This window comes from Triturus cristatus, chromosome 11, assembly GCF_964204655.1.
Source record: "Triturus cristatus chromosome 11, aTriCri1.1, whole genome shotgun sequence".
Classification (NCBI taxonomy): domain Eukaryota; kingdom Metazoa; phylum Chordata; class Amphibia; order Caudata; family Salamandridae; genus Triturus; species Triturus cristatus.
The window spans coordinates 624,453,060-624,480,922 of NC_140594.1; the positions used below are offsets into that span (position 1 = coordinate 624,453,060).

General features: G+C 50.6%; 1 protein-coding gene across 2 annotated transcripts in view; it reads left to right on the forward strand.

The window, feature by feature from the left end:
- The window catches only part of LOC146785184 (inositol polyphosphate-5-phosphatase A-like), a 342,688-nt gene that overhangs the window by 287,594 nt on the left and 27,231 nt on the right, over positions 1-27,863 (forward strand). For both annotated transcript variants that reach the window (XM_085634048.1, XM_085634049.1), the window contains exons 11-12: positions 10,706-10,780; positions 13,895-13,968. In XM_085634048.1, the coding sequence (XP_085490174.1) occupies positions 10,706-10,780; positions 13,895-13,968 (149 nt within the window). The remainder of the gene's footprint in view (positions 1-10,705; positions 10,781-13,894; positions 13,969-27,863) is intronic.

Sequence of the window (27,863 nt, forward strand, 5' to 3'; positions counted from 1 at the left end):
TAATGGGAGCTATCCGCCCTGCGGACCGCGACCCGGTGTCAAAGAGAAGCCACAGCGGAGAATGGTCGGAGATACCACGCGCCAGGTGTCTGACCTCTCGAATCCGACCAGTCTGCGCCGCGGGCGTAAGGAAGTAGTCTAACCTGGAGAGACTCCCATGCGCCCCCGAATGAAAGGTGAACTGGCACTGGGTCGGATGCATTAGTCTCCAACTATCCACCAAGCCGAAGGTCTCCAACATCCCGCCCAGCCATGACTGGGCAGCGGGGAGGGTCCTCGGTGGGTGACGATCCAGTTCACCCGAGACCACAGAATTAAAGTCCCCGCCCATGAGCAGGAGGCCGTCCGGGAGGTCAAGCAGCATTCGACCCAAATCAGTAAAGGTGGAGTTCTGGAGGCCCGGGGGGACGTAGACTGAAACCAGGGTAAGGGGCTGCCCCTCCCACCTCCCAATCAAACACACATAGCGCCCTCTGTCATCCGAGACTATCCTCGTGATCTCCACCGGAAGGGAGGTTCGCAGGAGAATGCCCACCCCCCTGGAGCCAGTTGTGAAACCAGAATGGGCTACGAGGCGGTATCCCCCCCTGTTCATCGCATGGCAGACATTGCCGACCAAATGCGTCTCCTGGAGAAACACCACATCAGGAGTCAAACGACGCAAATATTGCAGTACAACACCCCGCTTAATACGGTCCCCCAACCCATTGACGTTCCATGACATAAGCCTCAACCCGTCTCCCCCCATCCCCTCCAATAGATCAAGAGGCCCCCAGCCCGCAGCACCGCTCCCAAATATGGATAAAAATCAATACCTCGCCCTGTAAACAAAAAACACACAACTAAACAACCCCTCTTCCCCCCCAACCCCACCCCAAGTCCAACGCCCCCCACCCTGCACCCCTGCGGGCCAAAGACCCCCCCCAACTTGCAGTGTGCCTGTCGCCCCACTAACCCCATTCTACAAAAAGACCCCGGAGGAGGAAAGGGACCCGAACCCGCCCGCACCCCTCACGGGTCCTGGTAAAACACAGTATGCAAAAGAAGTAAGACCCAACTGTACAGTGCAAAACCGCAAAAGCAAGGACCAAAGGTCAGTCTAAGGGGACCCGTCACCTGCGGTGCCCCCAGAGGGCCCGGGCCGGCCACCCATGTCCGGCAGCGAGTCCAGCCAGTCACTTGCGGCCGCAGGAGAGTCAAAAAAGACTGTCCGTTCTCCATGCTCCACTCGAAGTTTCGCCGGGTAGATCATCGAATACTTCAGGCCTAGCTCGCGGAGACGGCGCTTCACTCCTTGGAATCCCATCCGCTGTTTCTGGACCAGTTGCGTGAAGTCCGGGTAAAAGTTGATGGTCGAGTTCTCGTAGCGGACCGGGCCACGGGTCCGCGAAGCCTGCAGAATAGCATCGCGGTCCCTGTAGTGGAACAGTTTAGCCACGATAGGCCTCGGGGGGGCCCCCGGCCGCGGCCGGCCGCCCGGAACTCGATGGGCCCGCTCCACAGCGAAGAATTTGCTTAGGCCAACCGGGGACAGCTGTTGCAGGATAAGTTCCTCGACCACGAGGTCCACCGGGCGGCTGTCGGAGGACTCCGGTACCCCAATGATGCGGATATTGTTGCGTCGGGCCCGTCCCTCGAAGTCCTCAAGCCGCCGGGCCATATGGTCGTTGACCAATCTAATGTCCCCAAGCGCGGCCCGCAGATCCGACACCTCCGCACCCAGGGTGGAGGTCCGTGTATCAAGGGCCTGGACCTTCTCGTTGGTTTTAGAGAGGTCGGCCCGGATCAGGGTGACGTCGATCGCGACAGTGTCGATCTTACGGGCCAGGGCCTCATATTGCGTCGCGATAGTTTCCCTGATGCCCTCGATGGCGCCCATAATATCCTGTAGGGAAGGTTCCGCAGAGACGGTCGTGCCTCCCCCTGCAGCATCCGGGGAGAGGCCAGCAGCGCCAGGGGACCCCCTGCCCTGGGTATAGCGGTCCATGTTGTTGCTCTGGACCGCTCCCCCGCGCAGTGAAGCCTTGGTCTTGCGCCCCTCCGGACCCCCTTTGCCCGCCATGTGAGCGCAGTCTCTCAATGGGACCTCCGATCAAGGGGAAAGGACCAAAAACTGTCGGTGTAGGAGGCGTTAGGCCCGCCAGTAGCAGATGGAAGCAAGCCTCGGGCAGAGGCCCAGGAGGCACCTCGCCACCTTGAGCACGCACGCCAGATGATCTCCTGAAGGCCAAAACCGAAACCGAAAGTGCTGAATCGGTAACTGGCACCGCGCTGAGGCCGCTGTTGTTCAATTGCAGCCCGGCCCCACGGGTCACCTTCACCCCGGCCACCTCCGTCGGGTGGGTCCCAAAAGTTCCGACGACGACAACTCAGGATTCCCAGGTCCGATTAGAGTTTTGAAAAGAGATATATGATCAGCTGGTCTTCATCTCCCAGATTCCATACACCAAATCAGGATAGTCTCAGGATATATTCCGAGGAGCAGAAAGGGTCCGGGGAGCCCTGTGCTCACGCGACCATCTTGGATGCGCGCTAGGCTCCTCCTCTAGTGTTTATATTATTGAACTGGAGGGAATAAACAAGTAGTTGCAGAAGATAAAAAATAAGATATTTATATACCATATTAGATCTTTATGGTTCGAGGCATGTGGACTGCTGAATTCATATCTGTGTATAGATCGCCGCCTAGTGTTGGGTCCGGATGATTGCACATTGTTGTCCTGGAAGAGTCTTCGAAGTACCACGAGATAGGTGGCTCCTCCCCTGGACTACAGTGCGCATGGGCATCCTCCCCATCCTCAGATTGTTTTTTTCCGCCATTGGGTTCGGATGTGCTTATCTTAGCTCAAGTTAGGAAACCTTTATTTAAGGCCAAAAGCCTTTAGATATCGGCGGTATTGTTTGCGTTCGGTATCGATAAATTGTTATACTTATTCACCCTTCTCGGACCGAGTTTCGGTCCAAACATCGATCGACGTTCGAAGATGGAATCGAGGACTCCCTTCAAGAGATGTCCTCTATGTCATGCGAAATATCCACACATCGATGTCCATCCGGTGTGTAACAAATGTTTATCACCGGATCATGATGAGTCCAGGTGTATGGCCTGCGCCCGGTTCCGGTCGAAGAAGACGCTTCGGAATCGACGGGCGGCTCGATTGGAGGCCAAACAATCGACGCCTAACCCGGTTAACATATTCAGCACCGAGGATGAAGAAGTCGAGAGCGTCGAAGAGATAGACTCGAGCCATGCTTCGGAGCATGAATCCCAATATGACGACGATGATGAAGTGCTCTTCGAGGACGAAGAAGTCGTCGACGAGGTAGGAGACGACGATGAGGCCCTTGGGGCCGAGGAAGATAGCTCAGGCGAGGAGCAAGGCCGACCCGTCGATGCGGAGGCCGAAGGAGGTAGTCTTGATAAGGCTCAGGTCGAGGGATCGCCTGCGGGCCTTACCCAAGATCAGTCGGATCGTTCTACAGCCCCGCCTCAAGGCCCGGCTTCGAACATTTCCAAAGAGCCGGAAAAATCAAAAAAGACTGCAGTCGATTCAGTGAAATCAAAACCAAAACTAGCACCGGTCACATCGAAACCGAAAGTGCAACTGGTTCAGGTCGGATCGACGGCATCGAAGCCCTCCAATACGTCGACACAGAAGAAGGACGTCGGAGCTGACCAAAGAAAGAAGGACTTAGGTACCGAGAAACCACAAAAGGACTTCGGCACCGAGAAACAGAGGAAGGCCCTCGGTCCCGAGAAGACGCACCGGCCTATAACACCGAAAGTTGGGCCACCAGCGACCAAGGTCAAGGTGGTCGATCCGGCTACATCGACACCGCAGAGTGCTGAGACTGCCAAAATCTCGGATCCACAGGGCATCGATCCCAAACTTCGGATCGAAAACCCGAAGACTGGAAAGACAACGGAGACCGCGTCGAGGCCTGTCTCCAAAGAGCCTGTCGGTTCCAAAGCACCATCTGCATTCACGTTGCAGCAGGTGTCGGAGTCCCTAAAGCGCATAAGGGAACGGGCCACTCTCGAACCGAAAACGGGTCCCGAACCGCACAAGGTCGCAAAGGCTCACTCAGCGCCGGCACCGATCAAGTTCGGATTGCCACCACCAGGGACACCGAAGATGTTCGAACTTAGGAAAAGTATCGAACAACCTAGAACAGGGCCCACGGAAAGGACCGATGTCGAAGACTCGCAGGACCAGTTTATCGACGCCGACACTGGTAGGCTGTTGTTCCGCAAGCGGAGAATTGTTCCAGAAAAGGCTTTAGACTCATACAAAATTCCACTAAAGAGGAAAATGGCGTCAGGTTCAACACCAGTACTTGTAGAACCTTACCACACCTATGACCAGGAACCACCATCCTTTTCTCCCACACACTCGGAGACAGATGCGGGAGAGGGCTATATTGGGGATGATACCACTTATCCTGTGGATAATGACCCCGATGAACAACAGCAAGACCAAGATCAAGCATGGGGAGACCCTAATGACCCAGGAGACCCACAAAATGCTCCTGACACTCATCTTTATAATGTCAAACCATCTCCCACTGAAGATGCTGCTGCTTTTAACGCCCTCATTGAAAGGGCGGCTGCCAATCACGGAGTGGAACTTCATTCTGACTCTGTGGAGGAGGATTTCTTGGTGGACACGTTCTCCACGTCAGAAAGAACGGTCAAGACTCTGCCAATGTTACAAGGGGTTATTAAACATGCTAAGGACATCTTTAAGGAGACAACCAGGGCACGGGTATTGAACCCGAGAATAGAGAAGAAATACAAACCAGCCCCAGGAGACCCAATGTACATTAAGGGTCAATTGCCGTTGGACTCCATGGTAGTTTCTAATGCTCGAAAGAGAGCTAACTCGCAAACTACAGGTGATGCTCCTCCTCCAGACAAGGAGTCCAAAGTGCTAGAAACATCAGGCAAAAGGATAGCAGCACAAGCAGCAAACATCTGGCGCATTGCCAACACTCAGGCACTCCTGGCCCGATACGACAGGTCACACTACGATTCCCTAGAAACACTGCTAGAACACCTACCAGATGAATACAAAGATGGAGCGGAGCTCCTCATCAGAGAGGGACAACTCATTACAAATGCGTCCATCAAATGCGCACTAGATGCAGCTGACACTGCAGCACGGGCGATCAACACTAGTGTGATGTTGAGGAGGCACGCATGGCTGAGAATATCAGGTTTCAAACCTGAGATTCAAAATAATATCTTGAATCAACCAGTCAACCCAGACTTTTTATTTGGCCCCGAGGTTGACGCTACACTGGAAAAGATTAAAAAGGACACTGAAACTGTGAAATCTATGGGGGCTCTACAGTCGCAGCAGTTTCGGAGTGGCTCCTTTCGTCGCCCCGGGAATAAAGGAGCAGCTAGAGGTCCGGGGTCCCAGCAGCAGTACAGTAAAGGAGGTACCCAGAGTACCTATAATAAAAACAATAGGGGTGGATATCGTGGATCCAGCACCAAAGGCAGAGGACGAGGACACAACAACACCAGGTCCTCCGGCACTAACAAACAGTGACGTCTTGTCACTGCCCCCCGCCCACATAACACCGGTCAGGGGGAGAATCCGACAGTTCCTGCCAGTCTGGAGATCCATCACCACAGACAAGTGGGTCACAGATATTGTCCAGTACGGTTATTGTCTGGAATTCACATCCAATCCACCCAACATACCACCAATACACCGTCCTATGTCCGCAGAGCACTTGACGTTATTGCAGCAAGAAGTACTAAGTGCGCTGCAAAAAGACGCCATAGAGCTCGTGCCTGTGGAACAGCGAGGGTCACGGGTGTACTCTCTGTACTTCTTAATCCCAAAAAAGGACGGGTCTCTCAGACCTATACTGGACCTGAGACCTCTCAACCAATACATTCTGTCAGAGTACTTTCATATGCTCACCCTCCAGCAGGTTCTACTGTTACTCAGTCAGGGAGACTTCCTAGCAACACTGGATTTGAAGGATGCGTATTTCCACATACCCATACACCCATCACACAGAAAATATCTCAGGTTCACTCTTCAGGATCAGCATTATCAGTTCAAAGTACTCCCTTTCGGAGTAACAACGGCGCCCAGAGTCTTTACCAAGTGCCTAGCAACAGTGGCTGCACACTTAAGGAGACAGCACATTCACGTCTTCCCTTACCTGGACGACTGGCTTGTTCAGGCAAAGTCAGCCCAGCAGTGTGCCAGCCACATATCCCACACCATACACCTTCTTCACAGTCTGGGATTCTCACTAAATTATCCAAAGTCACATCTTCAACCCGCCCACGTACGGCAGTACCTGGGCGCAACCATAGACACTCTGGCAGCCAAAGCTCAACCAAATTTAGGGAGGATCAACAGCATGCAACTGCTGATAAAAAAGTTCAGACCTCAACACTCCCTTCCAGCACGAGTGTTCATGCAGTTGATAGGCATGATGGCCTCCTGCATCTTCATAGTCCCGCACGCGAGACTACATATGCGCCCGCTTCAGGAGTGCTTGGCACGTCAATGGAATCAGACTCAAGGACAGTTGAAAGACCTAGTGTTGGTGAGCGGTCGGGCATACAACTCTCTGCATTGGTGGAATCCACAAAACCTTTGCAAGGGCCGACCGTTCCAAGAGCCTGTTCCACAGATAATACTGACGGCGGACGCGTCTCTCCAGGGATGGGGAGCTCATGTACTCAATTACACGGTGCAGGGACTATGGACGACACAGCAACAGAAGATGCACATCAACCTTCTGGAACTGATGGCAATCTTCCTGGCAATGAAGGCATTCACAGTACACTTGTGCAACAAAGTCGTGTTGATCCGGACGGACAACATGACTGCCATGTACTACATACAGAAGCAAGGAGGAACACACTCTCCACAGTTGTCTCATCTGGCTCAGAGCATGTGGAGGTGGGCCATTCAGAGAAACATTTTCCTCATGGCGGAACACCTCCCGGGCAAGGACAACCAAATGGCGGATCTGCTCAGCAGACACAGCCACCAAATGCACGAGTGGGAGCTACATCCATCAATACTCCAACCGTACTTCCAGCAGTGGGGTCATCCAGAGATAGACCTATTCGCCACAAGGGAAAACGCAAAATGCCACAGCTTTGCCGCCAGGTTCCCGCACCCACAGTCGCAGGGCAATGCGATATGGATGAACTGGTCAGGCAGATTTGCGTACGCTTTTCCCCCAGCGCCATTAATACCACTAGTGGCACGCAAACTAAGGCAACACTCACTGACACTCATCCTGGTTGCTCCAATGTGGGCACGCCAGCCATGGTACACCACGTTCCTAGAACTTTCCGTGGTGCCGCCTCAAAGACTGCGGATAACCCCCAAACTTTTAACACAGAACCATGGCGAAATTCAGCACCCAGATCCGCAACAGCTGAACCTGGCGATCTGGCTCCTGAAGTCTTAGAGTTTGGCTACCTGAACCTGCCCCCAGAATGTATGACTATCATCAAGGAAGCCAGGAGACCCACAACCAGAGCTTGCTATGCGGCTAAATGGAAAAGGTTTGTCATTTACTGTAAAAACAATGACATTAATCCGCTGGATGCATCCATTCAAAACATCATCTGTTACCTGTTACACTTATACCGATGCAATCTGGCATACAGTTCCATCCGTATACATCTAACCGCAATAGCAGCCTATCTTCAAAACAGGCAGCACCTCTCTTTATTCAGAGTGCCTGCCATCAAAGCCTTCTTGGAGGGACTCAAACGAGTGATTCCTCCAACACACCCACCGGCACCGGTGTGGAACCTGAATGTGGTCCTCACCAGATTGATGGGTCCACCCTTTGAACCTCTACATTCATGTGAGATTCAATTCCTCTCCTGGAAAGTAGCTTTCTTAGTGGCAATCACTTCGTTGAGAAGAGTTAGTGAACTCCAGGCACTAACCATTCAAGAGCCATTCATACAGGTTCATACAAACAGGGTTGTACTACGTACCAACCCCACATTCATGCCTAAAGTGATATCGCAGTTCCACATGAATCAGACTATTGAACTGCCTGTTTTCTTTCCAAATCCAGACAATGTCGCAGAGAGAATGCTCCATACACTAGATGTAAAGAGGGCCCTCATGTACTATATCGACGGGGCAAAGGATTTTAGGAAAACAAAACAACTGTTCGTTGCCTTTTCTCCACAATACAAGTGCAGCGCCATTTCCAAAGCAGGGATAGCCAGATGGATCTTTAAATGTATTCAAATTTGCTATGAAAAAGCTAAACGCACATTAAGGATTCCTCCCAGAGCCCACTCCACACGAAAGTTAGGGGCGTCCATGGCTTTCCTGGGGAACATTCCTTTAGAGGAAATATGTAGAGCAGCCACTTGGTCCACTATACATACATTTACTAAACACTACTGTGTAGATGTGCATTCAAAACAGCAGGCAGCTGTAGGACAGGCTGTTCTCAAGACCCTTTTTCAGACTGCTGCAGCTGGCACGGGCAGCCGCCGCTAATGGAGGGACTGCTATATAATCTATGCACAGATATGAATTCAGCAGCCCACATGCCTCGAACCGAATATGCTACTTACAAGTATGCATCTGTTCTTGGCATGTAGGGCTGCTGATATTCATATCGCCCACCCTCCTCCCCGGCGCCTGTAGCGGCTGCAGCACTCAGAATTACTGTATAGCATGGTCATCACTTACTGTATCTACTCCATCACTGCCACAATGGCGAAAAACAATCTGAGGATGGAGAGGATGCCCATGCGCACTGTAGTCCAGGGGAGGAGCCACCTATCTCGTGATACTTCGAAGACTCTTCCAGGACGACAACGTGCAATCATCCGGACCCAACACTAGGCGGCGATCTATGCACAGATATGAATGTCAGCAGCCCTACATGCCAAGAACAGATGCATACTGGTAAGTAGCATATTCGTTATATCACTGTGGGATCAGGGCTGCCAGCCTTCACAGCACATGGGCAATAGTGATGTGGATGGATTTAGGCCCAGATCTCTGTACTGGGGTGAATGTATGACATTGTTCTGCATTCTGTCCATCAATTGTTGTTTTTGCAATAGTGATGTGGCGCATTCTCATGTACTAGTGTCCTGGCGAGCAGCTTGAGGATATCGGGATCAGCCTGAGTGAGGACATTATATGTCATGCACAGCTCGTAGAGCATGATAATGAATGGGAAAGGATGCGAAAATCCAGAACTAGGCTTGGCAGCACAGGTGAAGAGCCTACGCTGCCCAGGTCTTTGCTGTGCACCTGTTGGGGGTCTTCCAGTTTATTGGACATTCCACATTGTTGGATATAGTGTCAACTGGATGTCTCAGATTGATTGCTGAGACTGGCATTGTATCTCCTGCCACTCAGAAATATAGGTTGTGGGCACAAATGATGCCCCTTCTCTAGTTTAGGTCTGGTCGATAAAAGACAAGTAGAACAAGCCTTTGCAGAACAATATGCCTGGCTTTAAGGTGCCCATGCCTGAAAACACAGTCATGCACTAATGCTGTTGGCATCGGTTGCCTGCACAAATGCTGTTCAGCAAGTTGAAGCTATACCTTTTGACTTTGCCAATGCTGTGGGGAAAGTAGCAAAAAAGATTGCTTTCTGTGTGGTTTGCATCAAGCAGATAAAGAATTGAAGGTGACTAATAGTGTAATGATTGAGTGTACTTTTCAAATATAAACTACTCCTTGTGCATTGCAGTGGAAGCTTTTTCTGGAAGGTGGAATGATAAACCATGCAGTCAGTAGTCTGAGGTAAGAGAGAATTACTCTGAGTTCCGGTCTTCCTCATCACAGTTCTTACTGGGTGAGATGGCCTCTCTGAAGGCAAAAACAGTTTACTTAACCAAGCAAAACATAATAAAACGGGCAAAATGGACGACTTCCTTTTCCTGAGCTAATAGGATATAGAGTATCTTGACCCATCACACTTTCTGACCATTCCAAGTTGAGTATTTCCGGCTGTACCCTCAATCCAAGGGAGGGTTCGGGAAGGCAACATTGGGCTGTAATGAGGAAGAACAGGACTCAGAGTAATGAAGATTGCCGGTAAGTAACCGGGCCATTAATGCCTCAACTGTTTTTCTCATCCCAGTCAATACTGGGTGGGATTACACCCTAACAGTATACAATAACTAGCAAACCTGCTTCAACAACAGACAATTGCGACAACTAAAATAATTTAATGCACAATAGTATACCATTTAGGAAGCACAAATTGCTGCATCCAGAGCATCTTCTTCACATTCAGAAGAACTCCCAACCCCGTTCACTTGGAGACATGAATGTCTTTTGAAAGTATGTGATGAAGCCCAGGTGCCACCACACACACGTCCTTTATTGCAGCACCTTTCAACATGGCCCAGGATCCAGGCGGGCCTCAGGTCGACCTTCCTTAAAATGCACATAGTGGTGCTTGAGTTTGCTTCTCATATGCTAGAATGATGGGTTACTTTATCCATTTACCTATGGTGGCAATAGTTGGCTGCGACCCCTGACTAGATATCCCAAACTTCACAGAGATTGTACTGCAGTCTGATTAGTGATGTTCACTCTGAAAGAATGAATCCTCTCCCAATGAATAAAAGCCTTGATCGTGAAGAGTGTAATCTGAATGTCTGCTGTTTTCTGACATTGACAAAGGTCTGATGATGTGTTTTTCTCCGGTGCTAGGTGCTTCTTCATATCAAGACAAAACTGTTCGAGTATCTGAACCAGGCTGTGTTTAGAGAAGACAACGGCAGAGCTGTGAGTACAGTCATTCCAGTAGCCAGGGTACACTCGGCGTTAATGGAGAGTGGGAATGGGGCCTGGTCAGAGTCTCAAGAGTCGAAGGCAGGTGGAGCCTTGTATTAGAGCCACGATCACATCTGGGCGTGTTGTGGCCAAGAGACTCTCTGAGCTGCACAATCTAAAGGCTGACCTGTACATTTGGACACTTGTGAGCATTGCAGGCAGTATGGAGTCAGAGGGCTGTAGATGTTTGCCCTGAGGTCTGTGGCAGGGCGCCCTGAAGACTTGAAACTTTGCCATTGGGATTTAAGGGCTGGGGCTGTTTGCTTTGTAGTCATGGAGCTGTGTTCCTCGCTCGAGCTATGGTGGGGGCTCTGACAATCAAGTTTGAAATCACACGTCTGTGGCTATGTACTTTGGATCCAAGAGTTATGCCTATGCAAGCTGAAGTTTGGGGGGAAAACTTGGAAGTGGGAGGTTGTGGGTATGAATCTTGAGATCTTTGAGAGTGTGGCAAGACACTGTGGACATGGGAAGACTGACTGCGCATAGTGGATGTGGGGCTGAGACTATGCACCTTGAAGTGGATGCATAGCCTGGAGTCACTTTGAAATTATGAGCCTAGTTGTGTAGTTTGGAGCCTGGCACCTGAGGCTCTGTGGTCCGATGTTGGGGGACTAGGCTGCACGCCTTATATTTATAGGGTGTGGCTGTGACTTCTAGAGTTGGGGCAACAGCAGCACACTCTGGAGTTAGGGAGCAGGTAATGTGCTGTCTAGTGTCAGGGACAGTCGCTATGCGCTCTAAAGTTGGGTAACAGTGGCTGTGCACTCTGGAGTGGTGGAGCAGGGGCTGTACAGTACGGAGTTAGAGAGCAGTGACTGTGCACTCTGACATCAAGGACACTTGCTGTGAACTCGGGAGTTCAGGAGCAGTGACTGCCCAGTCTGGTGTGCTTGCTTTGCCCTCTGGCGTGGAGGATCAGTGGCTGTGAACTCTGGAGTTGGAGAGGAGTTGGCACCCTGGAGTCAGAAAAAATGGACTGTGCACTCTGACGTCAGGGAGAGTTGCTGTGCACTCAATGTGGAGATCAGTGCATCCTGGAGTCGGGGAGCAGGGACTGCAAAGTCTGGTATCGGGGGCAGTCAGTGACTGCACATTCTGGAGATGGGGAGCAGTTACTGCGTACTCCAGCATCAGGGACAGTGGCTCTGCACTCTGGAGTTGGGGAGCAGTAACTAGGCACTCTGGGGCTGGGTAGAAGTGACCCAGCAGTCTGGCTTCAGGGGCACTTGCTGAGCACTCTAGAGTGGAGAAGCAGTTATTGTTCTCTCTGGAGTTGAGGAGTTGGGGAGGAGTTCCCCTCTGAAGTCGGAGAGCAGTGACTATACTCTGTCGTCCGGGACAGTGGCTGCACACTCTGGTAGGGAGCACTTTGCACACTGGAGCGGGGGAGCAGTGACTGTGCAGTCTGACATCAGTGGATGTGCACTCTGGCAGGGAGCACTTTGCACTCTGGAGCGGGGGAGCAGTGACTGTGCAGTCTGACATCAGTGGATGTGCACTCTGGCAGGGAGCACTTTGCACTCTGGAGCGGGGGAGCAGTGACTGTGCAGTCTGACATCAGTGAATGTGCACTCTGGCAGGGAGCACTTTGCACTCTGGAGCGGGGGAGCAGTGACTGTGCAGTCTGACATCAGTGGATGTGCACTCTGGCAGGGAGCAGTGCACCCTCTGGAGTTCGGGAGCCCTACACTCTGGCGTCAGGGACACTTGCTGTACACTTTGGAGTTGGGGAGTATTTGCCTTCCTCTCTCGAGTTAGGGATTATTGACTGTGCACTCTTTAATCAGAGACTCTTGCAGTGTTTTTTTGAGTTGGAGAACAGTGCACACTCTGGAATCAGGCAGCAGATACTACAGATACTACAGAGTCGGGCATCAGGGGCAGTGGTTGTGCACTCTGGCACAGAGGCAGCTCCTCTGTAATGGCAGAGGAGCATCGCCCCACTGCTCAGAGCCAGGAGTTAAAAAATAAAATGATAATAAAACTATTATCATTTTATTTTTCCTATTCTGAGCCGAGCGGCCCAAGTTTAGGACATGGTGGGGCCATTCTCTAAGATGGCAGCAGGGAGGAGGAGAGTTGTATACTGTACGTGCTCATTTCCGTTTGGACTGCCGTCTCAGGATGGCCAAACCAACATGCACACTTGCACATCCCCCAACCTAGCTGTATTGCACAGCCAGGTGGAGAAAAGGAACAGACTTCCAGTGCCTGAGTGAGCGTTAGTTCAGCCCGCTAAGGCCAATCCTGGTGCTGCTCTCATGCTGGGGTATAGCATGAGAGCAGTGTTAGTATTGGATAGGGAATCTGGGAGCCTCTACAGTGCATGCAATCCTGGAAGAAGCTGGACTCTGGCAGCGGCAGGTAAGCAATTAAAAAAAAATATATTATTCCCCTTCTAAGCAGCTGCCACTGCTCTGGCAGGGAGCAGTGTGCACTCTGGAGTTGGAGCAGTGACTGTGCAGTCTGACTTCAGGGACAGTGGATAAGCACTCTGGACTTGGGGAGCAAGTGCTGATACTGTGGAGTTGGAACTTGCGCCTGAACACCCTAGAGTCGGAGGGCTGGAACCGTTCTTTTTGGGGTCAGATACCTACTGGATAAACAACAAGGTGATGGATAGAATGCTTAAATTAATTACAGCCACTGGCAATCACTCTGGCCGCATCCCAATCTAGAAGTTTTTACCCAGCATGCCACCTCAGTTTGGACCCAGCCATATGCCAATCCGTCTTGAGTCTGCGCCTCATGGAAACAGTCCAGTCTGAGCTGCCAGACCAGGCTCTCTCTGAACCAGAACACGAGCAACCCAGGACCAGTCCCAGCCAGGTATAGGTTGTTTACAGTGGCACAGTGAGACAGTTACAGGGCTCTGGAATGTCAAGGGATGGCTTAGGAGCTCTGGAATGTCAAGGGAGGGCTTAGGATGGGGCCTGACCCCCTCCTCACGCCCCACTGGTTTCAAGGGAGATAGATGTGCTTGGGTGGAAACGGTGCAATGGGATAACAGATGGGGCAGAATTCAGACCTTTGGTGACCCCGCCCCTCTGTGCTTCCTTCCAGTTGCAGGCCTATGACAAGGAGCTGCTGCCATTCCAGAATGTTCTGTTTGAGGAGCCAATTCGTTTCCCCCCAAGGTATGTGCCATTCTTTAAAACAAAACTTTTTTGTTATTTATTTTTAGCATTTTCGGTATAGTTGGGTAACATCAGAGTCGCCTCTGGGTGCTTGGGGCTTAGAACACTTGAATGTTGATGAATTGAGAGCACAACCTTTTAAATTCTTCTGTGGCAGCACTAGATGTTATATCATGTCTGCCTACAACCCCCAAGCTCCTCGCACTGCCTTATCTGTGTCTCACGCCTGCATAGGAGGACGGAAAGTAATATGGGTGGACTTGGACTTATGGAGAGCAATGGAAGTTACCCTATAGTCCTCCCTCACAGCCTCATCTCACTAAACTCTGCAGATCTGTTGGTCACTTGTGAAGACTGACGAGGCTCCATGTAAGAGTAAGCCTGTGTGTGCAGCTTCTCACAGTGATGTACTGGCCTATCACTGCGGAAGATCCTGACTCCTGGTAACCTTATGGTGAGAGCTGCACCATCACAGGACCTGTATGAGTCTTCAGTTTGGTTCCTTGGAGCTGGGTTACTTCATGTGCCACAGGACTACTGCAATGGAATGTTGGGAAGATAACACACTTCCATAACTGTAACAGGCAAGATCATGTCTGAAGTTAGTGGGAGCAGAGTCTTTCCTCTGAAGCACGAACAGTGTCTCAGTACCAATGGATTGAGAGAGAAGATCATGTGTTATTGATGCTACTTTCAGCTCCCAACCAGAAGAGATCATATCCCCCTCAGCTCCTAAACAGAAGAGATCATACCCCCTCAACTCCCAAACAGAAGAGACCATATACCTCCTCAGCTCCCAACCAGCCAGAAGAGATCATATCCCCCTCAGCAGCCAACCAGAAAAGATCATACCCCCCTCAGCTCCCAACCAGAATAGATCACACCCCCCTCAGATCCCAACCAAAAAAGATTATACCCCCCTGCGCCCCACCAGAAAAGATCATTCCCCCTCAGAACCCAAAAAGAAGAGAGCATACCCCCCTCAGCTCCCAACCAGAATAGATCGCACCCCCCTCAGATCCCAACCAGAAGAGTTCCTACCCCCCTCAGCTCCCAACCAGAAAAGATCTTACCCCCCTCAGATCCCAACCAGAAGAGTTCCTACGCCCCTCATCTCTAAACCGGAAGAGTTCCTACCCCCCTCAGCTTCCAACCAGAATAGATCGTACCCCCCTCAGATCCCAACCAGAAGAGTTCCTACCCCCCTCAGCTCCCAACCAGAAAAGATCTTACCCCCCTCAGATCCCACCCAGAAGACATCATACCCCCTCAGCTCCCAACCAGAAGAGATCATACCCCCCTCAGCTCACACCCAGAAGAGATCATACCCCCTCAGCTCCCAACCAGAAGAGATCATACCTCCTCAGCTCCCAAACAGAAGAGATCATACCCCCTCAGCTCCCAACCAGAAGAGATCATACCCCCCTCAGCTCCCAACCAGAAGAGATCATACCCCCTCAGCTCCCAACCAGAAGAGATCATACCCCCTCAGCTCCCACCCAGAAGAGATCATACCCCCTCAGCTCCCAACCAGAAGAGATCATACCTCCTCAGCTCCCAACCAGAAGAGATCATACCCCTTCAGCTCCCAACCAGCCAGAAGAGATCATACCCCCTCAGCTCCCAACCAGAAAATATCATACCCCCCCTCAGATCCCAACCAGAAGAGATCATACCCCCCTCAGATCCCAACCAGAAGAGTTCCTACACCCCTCATCTCAAAACCAGAAGAGTCCCTATCCCTCTCAGCTCCCAACCAGCTAGAAGAGATCATACCCCCCTTAGCTCCCAACCAGAATAGATCATACCCCCCTCAGATCCCAACCAGAAGAGTTCCTACCCCCCTCCGCTCCCAACCAGCCAGAAGAGATCATACCCCCTTTAAGCTCCCAACTAGAAGAGATCATACCCCCTCAGTTCCCACCCAGAAGAGATCATACACCCTCAGCTTCCAACCAGAAGAGATCATACCGCCTCACCTACCACCCAGAAGAGATCATACCCTCCTCAACTCCCAACCAGAAGAGATCATACCCCCCTCCGCTCCCAACCAGAAGAGTTCCTACCCCCCTCAGCTCCCAACCAGCCAGAAGAGATCATACCCCCTCAGCTCCCAAACAGAAGAGATCATACCCCCTCAGCTCCCACTTAGAAGAGATCATACCCCCTCAGCTCCCAACAAGAAGAGATCATACCACCTCAGCTCCCAACTGTAAGAGGTCATACCTCCTCAGCGCCCAAACAGAAGAGATAATACCCTAATACCCATCAGCTCCCAACCAGCCAGAAGAGATCATACCCCTAAGCTCCCAACCAGAAGAGATCATACCCCTCAGCTCCCAACCAGAAGAGATCATACTTCTCAGCTCCCAACCAGAAGAGATCATAACCCCTCATCTCAAAAGCGGAAGAGACCACACCCCCATCATAACCCAACCAGAAGAGATCATACACACCTTAGCTCCCAACCAGAAGAGATTATACCCAGCCACAATGAGAGATGGTGGGATCCTAATGAGGATCTCATATGGTCCCAGGCATTATGGAAAGTTGTCTCACTTTAATTTCAAGATGGAAACTAAAGCAACATGGAGAAAGGAACTTTAACTGCTGGTCACATTATTTATGGAGGTGTAACTATGAACATATCCAAGTCTAACTTTGCTTGCCTGTTTGTTGATCATTCAGACCAGTCCTTTGAAAACACTTTCCCTCTGTCTGTGTCAGGCTTTAATGCAACACTGGTTGAGTACATTGTACCCATTTGAGTAGTGCCTCACGCTCACTTGTCAGTCTTGTCAATTTCCGGCGATGTCACCTGTATTCCAGAGTAATTGATTTAATATTTGTTGTCAGTCCGCGGTGGGATATTCACTAATTACCCTCGTTTTGTTGTGTGCATTAAAGATTGCAGCTTCCACCCTCCATATATTACCCATCCGTGCAGATTACAGTGAATCACATTGCGTGGTCTGTGCGGCATCTCTATGTTCCAAAGTAAATTTCCATAATATGTGTGCGCTGGCGCCAGAGTGCTTGCTGAAATTCTCAGCCTTTTGGCTGAGAAGCAGGCTTTGACCACTGGCTGCGAGTCCGGGTTATGGGACACGCAGATATGGATTTGTTATAGATGTTATTGTGATTTGATAGGAAACCTAAAAGATCATATTCACAGCCTTTAAATGTGATACGTTGAGTAGCACTTTAATCAGTCCAGAGAGAAAATTGACCCATTTTGTTAATTCAAACACATTGTTTTGTTCCTACATAACACATTCAAAATTATTATTTTTAAATCTATCTTTATTTTAACTAGATCATTGGGTTCGTTAGTAACTAATGGTTAACTTGTACATATCCGGTTAGCTAGACTTAGCATAGGTCAGTAACATAGCATTTCCTTGATGATATTTCACCGCCACTGAGGTATCTAACATGGGTCCAGTCCGTCAGTGTGGCTTTTGTTATTCTCCATTGATTACTCTGAGTCAAAAGCATAACCAGAAGGGGTGCGGAGACCAGGTGCGATTATACCATGGCTTGTACAACTCAAAACAGTCTGAATGTTTACCCCTAGAATTAGCCACCCCTTCCTAAAAACAAGGAGCAGCGCAGCGCGCCCCATGTGAAATTATGTTAGTCTTCAACGCACTGAAAGTAGGACATGCGTTCAAGAGGGCCTTTCATCAAAACTCAAAATTAATGTACGCCCAATTGGAGATAATTATCAGAGTGGTGACAAATGGGGCAAACACGTGATGCAAGGGATCCTAGCAACAGGCCTGTGCTTCTGAAGATACTGTTACATCCCCTTGACACAGGGATTATACATGCTCAGGTACTCAGTTATTTGCTGTAGATTGTTCAGGGCTCAGATGGACTTCCATCCCACTTTGTTTACCACAGTCTGTTAGAGAGGTCCTACTAATGACTGGCTTGAAGGTTACATTCTCCTCCTAAGGTCTCTTTACCAAGCATTAATCATCTGTTAGAGCCAAACAATGAACATGCAGACACCAGACCTGCCAGTGGACTATTCAAAGAAAACAGTTAATGCACTTGCAAACAGTACACTGCAAGTATATATTAACAGGCTGCTGGGGGTTTCTTTGCAATTTTTGAGTACTGATGAAACTTAAAGAAGCACTCAGATTTGGTAAACATGCGTACGACTGTCTAGATCACGAAATGCTAGCTTTTAGGTGATTTTTTTGGGTGGCATGGGATGTGACTTAAGATGGTCCCCCTCTTCTAGCTGTTTTGTGTGATAGGTTGTTCTACAAACTCTGCCTCACAAGCTAGTGCTATTGGCGAAAGGGACGAACAAACGTTTTCAAGGCGAGTAGGCTTACATAAAGCCACATACAGCAACCAGTGTAGGGCTACACGAAAAGAAGAACCACATCCACCATAGTGGGTACCGGTCACCTGTGGAGTGTCCACGTTCTGGGTTCGTCTCGTTTTTTAAAGACTGCAGAAAAGCAGTGATTCCCATTAGACCAAGATACAAAGTGTTAAAATAACCCTGCCTGAACATCACCAGTGCAATAAATACCGATTTTTGCAACTCGACAGGGATAAAAGGCACAACCTTCTTTAATGTTTTCAAAAGAAAAAAAATATTGATGAAGTTAATTTATTAATCTGATCCTTAAAAGGTAGTTTAGCATCAAAGACTACCCCACGTTTCCTGACTTTAGATACTGGGGAAGGGGGAACCCAAGGCCTGAGACCAAGGATTGATTTGAAAAGGACGTGTCCTTTCCAAAAAGAAGGACCTCTGTTTTTACTGAGTTCAGCTTTAAGCTATTTCTGCTCTTCCACCCAGCAATAGCACGCATGCAGCTGTTGAACCGGTCAGCAATTTCATCTATATTACTAGAAATAGAGACGACAATTTGGGTGTCATCTGCATAGGCCACTGTGGCAAATCCAAAAGACCGAATTAGTTTGGCTAAAGGAGCCACGTAAATATTAAAGAGCGTTGGGCTCAGTGAAGACCCTGGAGAATGACACAAGGCAAACCAAAAGATGTTAGATTAAATTCCCCAAAAGTCATGGTCTGCTCTCTATTTGTCAGAAATGAAACGGGAAGGTCAAGAGATGCACCACCACCCCAATACCTGCTAAGCGCTCCAGCAGGACTTTGTGGCGAGCTGTATCAAATGCTGCAGATAGGTGAAAATTCTGAACCCTAAAAGGCTACCGCTAGACCACCCATTCAGCTACAATAGCTGATCAGCCGAATGTCTGGAAGCGTATTGTAGTGGCTTGCACCATACATAGGGAAAAATCTAGAGGTTTAATCTGTGTTCATAAGCAGCAGTAAACTCATGATCATAGCAGTGTGATAGACTAGAGCATACGGAGTAAATAATGCAAACAACAACAAGCATTGGCATAGCCAATAGGTCTCGCTTTTGGGACCTTATAAGTATTTAGTTGTGCAGCACAATATCCTTGGTGCAATAACATCAACTGTTGCATGGCTAAAACGTATAAGGTCCCAAAGGCGAGACCTATTGGCTATGCCAATGCTTGTTTGGCTTAGCACTCAATATTGCTAATGACCCTTTTTCACTCACTTGACGAAAGTAAGTGCTATGTGTGCCTCCTCACTTTTAAGACTGGGAAAATAGTATCCCAAACGAGTTACGCTACAATGAAAAGTAATGTGTCCAGTGCACATGCATACTTTGCTTTTCCTGTGACTTTTAGTAACTCAAAAGATCTATTGTATCACATGTACCATCATTACAGACTTTTTCAGCCAATAGTATGTTGCATTGTGGGACTAATAGTTTCATTTTTTTTAGTATACATATGGGCCCAAAAAAAAACTATCATGCAAGTGCAAAAAGCCAAGGTTGACACTATACAGTACTTCTTTAACTTGCTCTTAAGAAAGGAGTAGTTTCTTTTCTGTAACTCCAGTTCTGTAGTAGGGGTATCTCTGTTATAGTCATAATCTAGTGAATAGTCCCGCCCATGTGCGTGGACCCCGGAGCAATAAAAAATAATCTCTAAAGGCTGTGACCGACAGAGGACCTCAACTGTTTAGTTCGGGCGGGTGGGTAGGGGGAGTTAGGCGGGATTATTGGGAGGGGGGAGGGGGTTTAGAGTTTACGGCCACAAAACGGGACTGTGCCCAACGATATGCGGGAGGAACACGCTAGGGCCTGGCCGCCGACAGGGGACCGCCCCACAGACAAGGTTCATGGTTGAGGAACAATTGGTATGCAGCTGGTACTGTACCAGTGATGCACGGCGATGCCCGACCTCCGGGATGTGGGATAGCCGATACATTTGGAGGGATAAATGCGAAATGGTGGCCGGCCCCTGGTTGGTGGCGCAGAGCTATGTACGTTAATGTGCCTTGTTTGCAGTCAATAAATAAATTTAAAAAAAATAATAATAATAATCTCTAAAGGTGACAAATCATGCAGACCTGCATACACCTTTAAGAGAGAATTTAATTTAAAGACAGATAATGCAGCCTATACCCACAGGCTACACTGTCCAGTACTTCAACTAGAATTCCACCAACATCCACAAACAGCACTGCCTGCCCAGCTTTTCCCCACATAGGAAAAAACCCTGCCTCTACCAGCAAAAGCCTCTGGAATGATAGAGAGGAAGGAGTGGACAGACAAGCCCCATAGGCTGCCATTATGTGGCTTAGAACAGGATACTGTGCCTTTAAGAAAACTTTCCAGATTTCCAGAACTTTCCCCAGTATCCCAGAATGCCCAGCAGGTCCCTTTTACTTTCAGTTCTTTTTGAAGGCGTGCCAGACCTGTAGCATTCCTTACATTAACATTTATCTCTCCACCGGGGAGGAGGGCGGGCGCTTATGACTATAACAGAGATACCCCTACTACAGAACTGGAGTTACAGAAAAGAAACTACTCCTTCTGTAGTAGGGGATCTCTGTGTATAGTCATAATCTAGTGAATAGAATGGCAAGCCCATCCCCACACAACAACAGCGGTGGAGAACAAACAAGACAATACCACTACTGTGCGAACAAATTTCGCAGCGAAGCCTGCCCAACCTGAGCATCTGCCCTGGCATCCGAGTCCAGACAGTAATGCGCAGCAAAAGTATGGACCGACTTCCAAGTGGCCGCCTTGCAGATTTCCGCAATAGGAACATTACGCAGCAAAGCCGTCGTGGCAGCTTTGCCCCTGGTGGAATGAGCCTTAGGTTTACCCCCTAAGGTCTTATTAGCCTTTTGATAACACAATTGTATGCAGGACACAATCCACCGAGAAATGGACTGCTTAGAGGTCGCGAGACCGGTCCTGACTGATCCATAATTAACAAACAATTGGTCAGACCTACGAATATCCTTGGTCTTATCCAGATAAAATTTCAACACCCTCCGAACATCCAGGGAATGGAGAGACCTTTCCGCTGGCGAAGAGGGATTCTGAAAGAACGTAGGTAAAGTTATGGTCTGGTTGACATGAAAATCAGAGATAACCTTAGGAAGAAATTTAGGGTGAGTACGCATCACAACCTTAGCAGCATGAAATACAGTATAAGGTTCTTGACAACATAATGCCTGAAGTTCACTCACCCTGCGGGCCGATGTAATGGCCACTAGGAACGCCGCCTTCCAGGATAGGTGCTGCAATGAAGCCTTGTGAATGGGTTCAAAAGGCTCCTTCATCAGTCTGGACAGCACCACATTCAAGTCCCAGGAAGGCGAGGGCAGTCTGACGGGAGGAAACACTTTCTTCAAGCCTTCCAAAAGATCCTTGACCACAGGGATCTGAAAGAAGGAAGCCTGTGAAGGGCATTTCCTGTAAGCAGTCAAAGCAGCCAGATGAACCTTAATGGAATGGAAATTAAGGCCAGACTGCGCCAAATGTAAAAGGTACGGAAGGATGACATCTTCCTTACATGTCATCGGATCAAAGTTCTTGGACTTACACCAGATACAGAACCTCTTCCACTTGTAGGCATAAGATGTCCTAGTGGAAGGTCGTTTAGACTCCTTCAGTATGTCCATACAATCGTCTGGTAGATTCAGATGGCCATATTGCACTATTTCAGGAGCCATGCCGCCAAACTCAAAGACGAGAGGTTGGGGTGCACCATCCGCCCCTCGAACTTCGTGAGAAGGTCCGGCCTGCCCGGCAACCGCATGTGAGGAAGGAGAGACCGGTGAAGTAGGTCCGTGAACCACCACTGTCTGGGCCATTCCGGGGCGATCAGGATCATCCGCGCCCTGGACTGGGACAGCTTGATGAGCACTGCCGGAATCAGGGGAATGGGTGGAAAAGCGTACAGAAAGCTGTTCGACCAATCGATCCATAACGCATTCCCCAGCGTCCCCCGCTGGTAGTACCTGGATGCGAAGTCTCGGCATTTGCTGTTTTCGGCGGTGGCGAACAGATCTACGTTTGGAGTCCCACACCTTGCGAAGACTTCTCCTAGTACTTTGTCGTTTATGACCCATTTGTGGTTCTCCTGAATCAGCCTGCTCAGAGCGTCCAACTGTGCATTCTGTACCCCTGGCAGGTGCGTGGCCGTAATCGTCAGTCCTCGGGCCAGAAGCCAGTGCCAGATCGCCTGCGCCTCCTGCGACAGAGTGCGCGATCTCGACCCCCCCTGCTTGTTGAGGTAATACATAGTGGTTGTATTGTCCGTCTGTATCAGCAGCGAGTTGGTCTGGAAGGACGGAAGGAAGGCCTTCAGTGCCAGGAAGACAGATCTGAGTTCCAGGAAATTGATGTGGTACGTCGATTCCAACGGGGACCACTGTCCTTGAATCTGCAAGTCCCCGGAATGCGCTCCCCAGCCTTGGAGAGACGCATCCGTCACGACACTCTCCGTGGGAATGTCCTTGTGGAAGGGAACCCCCTTGAGGAGGTTCTCCGCCGCACACCACCACTTCAGAGACTGAAGAGCCTGTAGAGACAGTCGTATCTTGTCGTCCCAAGAGCCTGTCTTCTGATCCCATTGATCCTCCAAGCACTCCTGCAGTGGTCTCATGTGTAGCCGTGCGTGAGGCGTTAGGAAGATACAGGAGGCCATCGATCCCAGTAGCGAAGACACCTTCCTCACTTTCGTCGATGGAGCAGCTCTGAGGTCCTGAGGAGTGATAACCGTCTCTCCTCCGAAGGAGACACGCTTGCTGACCGCGTATCGATGGAGGCTCCCAGGTACTGTATGCACTGGACCGGAGTCGGGACCGATTTGGACATGTTGACGTGTAACCCCAGCTTGTGCAAGAGAGCGCACGTCCACCGGAAGTGTTCTTGCGCTTCCGAGTAGGATGATGCCTTGATCAGCCAATCGTCCAGATACGGGTAGACAAACACCTTGTTCCTTCGCAGGTGTCCCGCCACCACCGCCATGCACTTCGAGAAGGTCCTGGGCGCAGACTTTAGCCCGAAGGGCAGTACTGTGTATTGATAGTGATTGGCGCCGACTTGGAATCGCAGGAACTTCCTGTGCTTCCGTGCTATGGGTACATGGAAGTACGCATCCTGTAGATCTATGGCACAGAGCCAGTCTCCCCGTTGCAGCTGAGGGTAAATCTGATGCAACGATAGCATGCGAAACTTCTCTCTGCGAATCCATTTGTTTGCCTGTCGCAAATCCAGAATGGGCCTGAACTCGTTCTTGTCCTTCTTGCGAACGAGGAAGATCCGAGAGTACAGACCTCTTCCCCTTTGAGACAGAGGTACCTCTTCTATCGCCTTTTTTCTCAACAAGATGTCTGCCTCCGCCTGGAGCTCTCCCAGCTGGAACTGAGAGCTTACCGGCGGAATCGCTGGAGGCGGGCTGATGAACCGAAGACTGTATCCATTGCAAACAATATTCAGCACCCACTTGTCCTGAGTAATTTTTTCTCCACTCTGCCGGAAAAAGTTGAATGCTTTTTTCTCCACTCTGCCGGAAAAAGTTGAATGCTTCCCCCCACTGGAGTGGGTAAGTTGAGGGGGAAGTAAGCGCTCAGGGCCAAGACCCGGCCGGGCCCTTGGTAGTGGTAGCCGCCTGCTGGCCTCCTCTACCCCTCTGGCGTTTCTGGAAGGGCTTCCGGAACTGCTGCTGTTGGTGCTGCTGCTGTCCCGAACCCTGCCCATCCCCTCTGCCCGTAGACCCGAACCGCCTCTGGAACGGGCGCTTCTTCTTCTCGGCCTTGTCCAACCCGACGGCCGTCAGGGTTTCCGCCTCCGCCTTCATGCGGGCCATCTCATCATCCGCATGTTTTCCAAACAGGGTTTCCCCCGAGAAGGGCAGGTTGGCCACTCTGTGCTGCGCCTCTGGTTTGAGGGACGTCAGGCGCAGCCACGAATGCCGCCTCTGGTGGACGCCATGACAGTAGGCGTGGGCGGCCAACAATGAGACATCCGCCGCCGCGCCGATAACCTGATTCGAAACCAGCATGCCCTCGCGCACTGTTTCCAAGAAGTCCTACTTCCTGTCCCGGGGCAGCAGGTCCGCATACTGCTGCAGGGACTCCCACAGGGCCCGGTCATAACGCCCCAATAGAGCCCCTGCACTCGCCGCCTTCATGGTGGTGGCGGCGGTCCCACACACCTTCCTGCCCGCAGAATCCAGCCAGAGGCTTTCTTTATCAGGCGGGACCGTCGATGAAGGAGCGGTCGCATGTTGTTTCCTCGCCGCCGTCACGATGATCGAATCCGGCTTCGGGTCCACCCTCAAAAAGGTAGGGTCCGACTCCGGGGCCCTATACTTTTTTTAGGAGCCTTGAGGGGGCGGCTTTCGTCACCGCGGGAGTGAGGAACAGCTCCAACGCGGGCTCCACCAGTCCTGGTACAAGAGGCAGCAGAGGGCGAGACAGATGTTTCTTATGAAGTGCCTCGAATATCACGGACGTCGTGGGTGTTGGAACCGTCACCGTGATACCCAACTTCGCTGCCCCTCTCAACAGCACCTCTTGGAAGGAGACCAAATCGTCCACCGGAGACACTCTAGTCCCCGGCGAGTCCGACAGCGTCGGGGAAAAATCCCTGGTCGAGGACCGCGTGTGCGACCTGGACCTGTGCCTCCTACGGCGTCGTCCTTAGTCCGACGATGACCGTCCATGGCTCTGTGATCTTCTCCTCCTGAGAGAGCGGGAGCGCGACCTCTTCGGCTTCGGTCTGCCCGCTGGTCTAGCCGGTCCCGGCGACCGCGGACGTCGCGGCTTCGGAGTCCCCTGCGGCGGAGTCGGGTACCTCGGAAGGGAAACCGACCGCGGAGGAATCGCCAGCGGCCCCAACAGAGTGCGTGGTAACGACCGAGGTGGGGGCGGCGGAGGCAGCGGTGCTGGCTGCGGATGTGGAGGCGGTGGTGGAGGCGGTGGCGGCGGTGGAGGCGGCGGTGGTGGTGGCGGTGGTGGCGGTGGCGGAGTCGGAGGTGGTGGAGGAGGAGGCGGCGGCGTAGGCATCCGAGGAGGCGTATACACCACAGAGTACACCGATCCCGATGACTCTCTCTTCCTCGATGTCGATCTTCGCCTCGACGTCGATCTTCGCCTCGACGGCGACCTTCGCCTCGACGGCGATCTTCGCCTCGACGGCGATCTTCGTCTCGACGGCGATCTTCGTCTCGACGGCGATGTGCGCCTCGACGGCGATCTCCCTGACGTCGATCGTTTTGACGTCGAACCTCTCTTAGACGGCGACGGCGACCGTCTCCTCTTCACCGACGGCGAACGGCGATCCCCCCTCGACGGCGAGCGCCGACGCCGGGTCCGATCTTGACGCCGACTGCTGGACGGCGACGTCGACGGCGTCGTCGCAGAGGATGCCGATGTAGTCGACGGCGGCCTGTTCAGGTCCCTCGACGTCGACCGTCGACGCCGCTTCTCCCCAGAGCCCTGGGGAGACGGTGAACAGATGGTAGTCATCCCCCTCGACGCCGCCGTCGACGCTCTCGACGTCGACGGGGAGTGGGGACGCTTACTGGTCTTCCTGCCCCTGGGGAGCCCCCCAGAGGCCTCAGTATGGGCCAAAGCAGCCCCTCCAGACCCACCTGGTGCCTTCAGTCTTCTCTCCTCCAGGACTTGAAGCCTGATTTTCATTCTGTCCCTCAGGGTCCTGGCTGAGAACGAGTGGCAGATTTCACAGTCTTCAGGCACGTGGGACTGGGGAAGGCAACCTATACACACCTCGTGTGAATCTATTTTAGCCTTTTTTCTACCACACTCCGGGCACTTGTCGAACAAGCCAGGCATGTTGACAGTACCAGCTACTAAGCACTTGAAAAAGTGACAAAAATTGACAAAAAAGTACAATAAACCCTTGAAAAGGGGAGAGCTCAATGCTCCAGGGTCCTGCTAGCAGGAGCCTTCAAAAAGAACTGAAAGTAAAAGGGACCTGCTGGGCATTCTGGGATACTGGGGAAAGTTCTGGAAATCTGGAAAGTTTTCTTAAAGGCACAGTATCCTGTTCTAAGCCACATAATGGCAGCCTATGGGGCTTGTCTGTCCACTCCTTTCTCTCTATCATTCCAGAGGCTTTTGCTGGTAGAGGCAGGGTTTTTTCCTATGTGGGGAAAAGCTGGGCAGGCAGTGCTGTTTGTGGATGTTGGTGGAATTCTAGTTGAAGTACTGGACAGTGTAGCCTGTGGGTATAGGCTGCATTATCTGTCTTTAAATTAAATTCTCTCTTAAAGGTGTATGCAGGTCTGCATGATTTGTCACCTTTAGAGATTATTTTTTATTGCTCCGGGGTCCACGCACATGGGCGGGACTATTCACTAGATTATGACTATACACAGAGATCCCCTACTACAGAACCATTTATACATTAATGAAGGGATCCGTGCCTTCATTGATTATGGCTCATATACTGCTTAAAGATGCTATAGAACTGGCCGCATCAGGGACAGTAATTCATGCTGGTTTTTTTGGCAATGTTATCCCTAACAATAATAAACACTGTTGCTAATTTTTCCATTGTTCTTTAGAAAACAAACTTTAATTCAAAAATGCTTCCTGGAGGCTAGGTTGATGCTAATTGCTATTAAATGCTTCGTATTGTGTTGCAGCTCTTCCTGATTCTTGGATGGGTGCTGAGGTCGTTCCGATCTTCAAGAAGGGGGGCCGGGACGACCCTGCTAATTACCGGCCCATAAGCCTAATTGACTCTTCCTAGAAAGTGGCGGGGAAGGTGGTTCTGGGGAGAGTGCTTCAGTGGGTGGATGACATGAAAATTCTCTCAGACCTACAGGCTGGGTTTAGATCAGGCACCGGGACTATTGAGCAGACATTTAGACTGATGCTCTTGTATTGGAAAGTGGTTGTCCTGGGCAAAGGCAGTTTGTATCTTGCCTTTATTGACTTACGTTCTGCATTTGACCTTGTCCCTCGGGGCTGTTTGTGGAAGGTTCTGTCGGAAATGGAAATGCCCGCATATTTATTATCCTTGGTAATGAAGCTCCACACAGGAAATTTCGCACAGGTGAGGTGGGGCAAGCAGGGGGAGAAGACAGCTAGAATACCGGTGAATAGGGGTGTCCGCCAGGGGTGTGTGCTTGCTCCCACTCTGTTCACCTTGTATGTGAAGGTGTGGTGGAGTATCTTTTGGAAAATCCTACCGATTCACCATCCCAGGCGGGCAGGAGAATACCCACCTTACTATTCGCCGACGACACCCTTCTTATCTCCAAATCCCCGATGGGCTTACAAAGTCTCCTTGACAGTTTCCAAACTTTTTGCGAGAAAAGGGGTCTTCAAATTAATACAGATAAAACTAAATATCTGATCCTTAATCCCCCGAAGAAACTTGGAAAATTTCCAATTTTAAATAGGGTGCCTTTGGAAAGGGTCAAGGAGTTTGATTACCTTGGTATCCGTCTCACTGATACTATGCGGTGGACTTCCCATCTCCAGAAGATGTTGCTGAGTCATAAAAGGGTGATAGAACTCT